This window comes from Pongo abelii, chromosome 15 (genome assembly GCF_028885655.2).
Source record: "Pongo abelii isolate AG06213 chromosome 15, NHGRI_mPonAbe1-v2.0_pri, whole genome shotgun sequence".
Lineage (NCBI taxonomy): Eukaryota > Metazoa > Chordata > Mammalia > Primates > Hominidae > Pongo > Pongo abelii.
Window position 1 is genome coordinate 110029851 of NC_072000.2, and position 2413 is coordinate 110032263.

Below are 2413 nucleotides of genomic sequence, written 5' to 3' on the forward strand. Positions count from 1 at the left end.
GGTGGGGGACAACACCTCGCCAAGGCAATGCGGAGCCATGGGGAGCAGGGCAGGCAGTGGCCACGCGCCCAGGATGGTGGACAGGAGGGGAGACCGAGCCTGCCCGTGCAGGGAGGAGGGGCGTGGAGGCTGCCAGGCAGGGGCGGGGAGGCTCGGAGAGGCTTGTGGGACGGATGCATCGGGACCTGGGTGACTCTCGGTCCGGGATCAGAAAGCCGGGGCCTCCTTGGGTACTCCAAGAGCGGAGGGGCAGGCCCGCCTCCCTGCCCAGTGCGGCGGCGGGGAGAGGGTATGCCCGGAACTCCGCGGAAACGGCCTGGGGCCAGCAGCGCGGGCGTGGGGTCCGGGCCGCCGGAGCCAGGAGGGAGGGCGGCGCGGGCCCAGCAGTGACAAAACCCCCGGGCTCCGAGAACGCGCTCGGCGGGCAGAAAACGCGTCCGTTCCGTTTCCTTCCTGGCGGCGGGAACGAGGCCCGGGTGCTCTGGCGAGGCAGCAGCGCCCTCTGGAGGCCTCGCTGTGGTTCGCGGCCGCCGGTTCGCGCATGGGCGCAGGCGTGCGCGATGCCTCGGGGCCCTGGCGCGGAGACCGCGCCTGGTGGGAAGCACGCGGGGTGGCGGGGTGTTGGGGGAGGCCGCTCCAGCCCGCACCCTGATCTTGTCTCCTCCGGTCTCCCCAGGTTTCGAGCTCGCCGGGCCGTGCCGCGCCATGCCCGCCGGCTGAGCGCCGCAGGGCCTCGTCCCGCCAGGCGTGGGGGTCGCGCGCGCCCAGGCCGGGGCCCCGCGGCCGACCATGGTGCTGCCGCCCCCGGACCGGCGCCACGTGTGCCTGACCACGCTGGTGATCATGGGCAGCATGGCCGTCATGGACGCGTACCTGGTGGAGCAGAACCAGGGTCCGCGCAAGATCGGCGTGTGCATCATCGTGCTGGTGGGCGACGTGTGCTTCCTGCTGGTGCTGCGCTACGTGGCCGTGTGGGTGGGCGCCGAGGTGCGCACGGCCAAGCGCGGCTACGCCATGATCCTGTGGTTCCTCTACATCTTCGTGCTGGAGATCAAGCTCTACTTCATCTTCCAGAACTACAAGGCGGCGCGGCGCGGCGCGGCGGACCCTGTGGCGCGCAAGGCGCTGACGCTGCTGCTGTCGGTGTGTGTGCCCGGCCTGTTCCTGCTGCTTGTGGCGCTGGACCGCATGGAGTACGTGCGCACCTTCCGCAAGCGCGAGGACCTGCGCGGCCGCCTGTTTTGGGTGGCGCTGGACCTGCTGGACCTGCTGGACATGCAGGCCAGCCTGTGGGAGCCGCCGCGCTCCGGGCTGCCGCTGTGGGCTGAGGGCCTCACCTTCTTCTACTGCTACATGCTGCTGCTGGTGCTGCCGTGCGTGGCGCTCAGCGAGGTCAGCATGCAGGGCGAGCACATAGCGCCGCAGAAGATGATGCTCTACCCGGTGCTCAGCCTCGCCACCGTCAATGTGGTAGCCGTGCTGGCGCGCGCCGCCAACATGGCGCTGTTCCGAGACAGCCGCGTCTCGGCCATCTTCGTCGGCAAAAACGTGGTGGCGCTCGCCACCAAGGCCTGCACCTTCCTGGAGTATCGCCGCCAGGTGCGCGACTTCCCGCCGCCTGCGCTAGCGCTGGAGCTGCAGCCGCCACCTCCGCAGCGCAACTCGGTGCCGCCGCCGCCGCCGCTGCACGGCCCGCCTGGGCGCCCCCACGGGTCCTCGCCCACGTGTGACCCCCTGGACACGTGACAGGGCCCGCGCGGCCCCCGACACGCCCCTGGGGCGCAGAGACACCGGACTGGCTCGGGGCGCGCGGTTTGCATGGGATGGGGTGGGGGCGGGCTCCCCTAGGGGCAGGTGCCTCGAGTGCCCGTGCCTGGGGTCCCGCAGCCGCTTCTTCATCTCAGGAATCTCTCTGACCGCGGATCCTCAGGCCCCGCTCCACCAGCCCGCCCCAGCGCTTGGGTCCATTTGAGAGGCCTGGGCCGGAGCAGAGCAGAGGTGGTCCGGCCCCTGCCTGCTGGGCCGCTCCGGTTGGAAGGGAGGGCAGTGTGGGCGGAGATCTGCTCCTTCGGTGGGGGCCTCTGGCTCAGATTTGGGGCCAAGGAGGCCTCTGTCATTTTAAAGACTCGTGTTTACAGTTTTGTATCCAAGGACGCACTGCTTTGCCTGTTCCTGTGTCCCTGTCTTTACCAGCCAGGCTGGGAGGCCGGGAGCCAGGAGGGGTGTGTGGAGGGGGGGGGGGAGATGGTGGCGTCCAAGTGCCGGATGCTGGTGAGGCCGGGCCGCTCCACTTCCTCCAGGGCTCTCAGGAGCTCCTGGGGGCCACTGCCGCCCTGTCCCAGGGACAGCTCCTCCACTCCAGCTTCGGTGTTCCCAATTCTCTTCCTGGGATACCTTGACCCCCATCTTCCCC

At 70.2% G+C, this 2413-nt stretch overlaps 1 protein-coding gene across 1 annotated transcript; it reads left to right on the forward strand.

The window, feature by feature from the left end:
• The first annotated feature begins 540 nt into the window (after nt 1-540).
• TMEM121 (transmembrane protein 121) lies at nt 541-2197 on the forward strand. The gene has a single exon (XM_024231574.3). It carries the CDS (start codon nt 790-792, stop codon nt 1744-1746), a length of 957 nt encoding a protein of 318 aa, XP_024087342.1. The 5' UTR covers nt 541-789; the 3' UTR covers nt 1747-2197.
• Nucleotides 2198-2413: the final 216 nt, after the last annotated feature.

What these genes read in the sequence shown, in the direction of transcription:
- TMEM121 (XM_024231574.3), top strand. Translation starts at nt 790, where the DNA reads ATGGTGCTGCCGCCCCCGGACCGGCGCCACGTGTGCCTGACCACGCTG.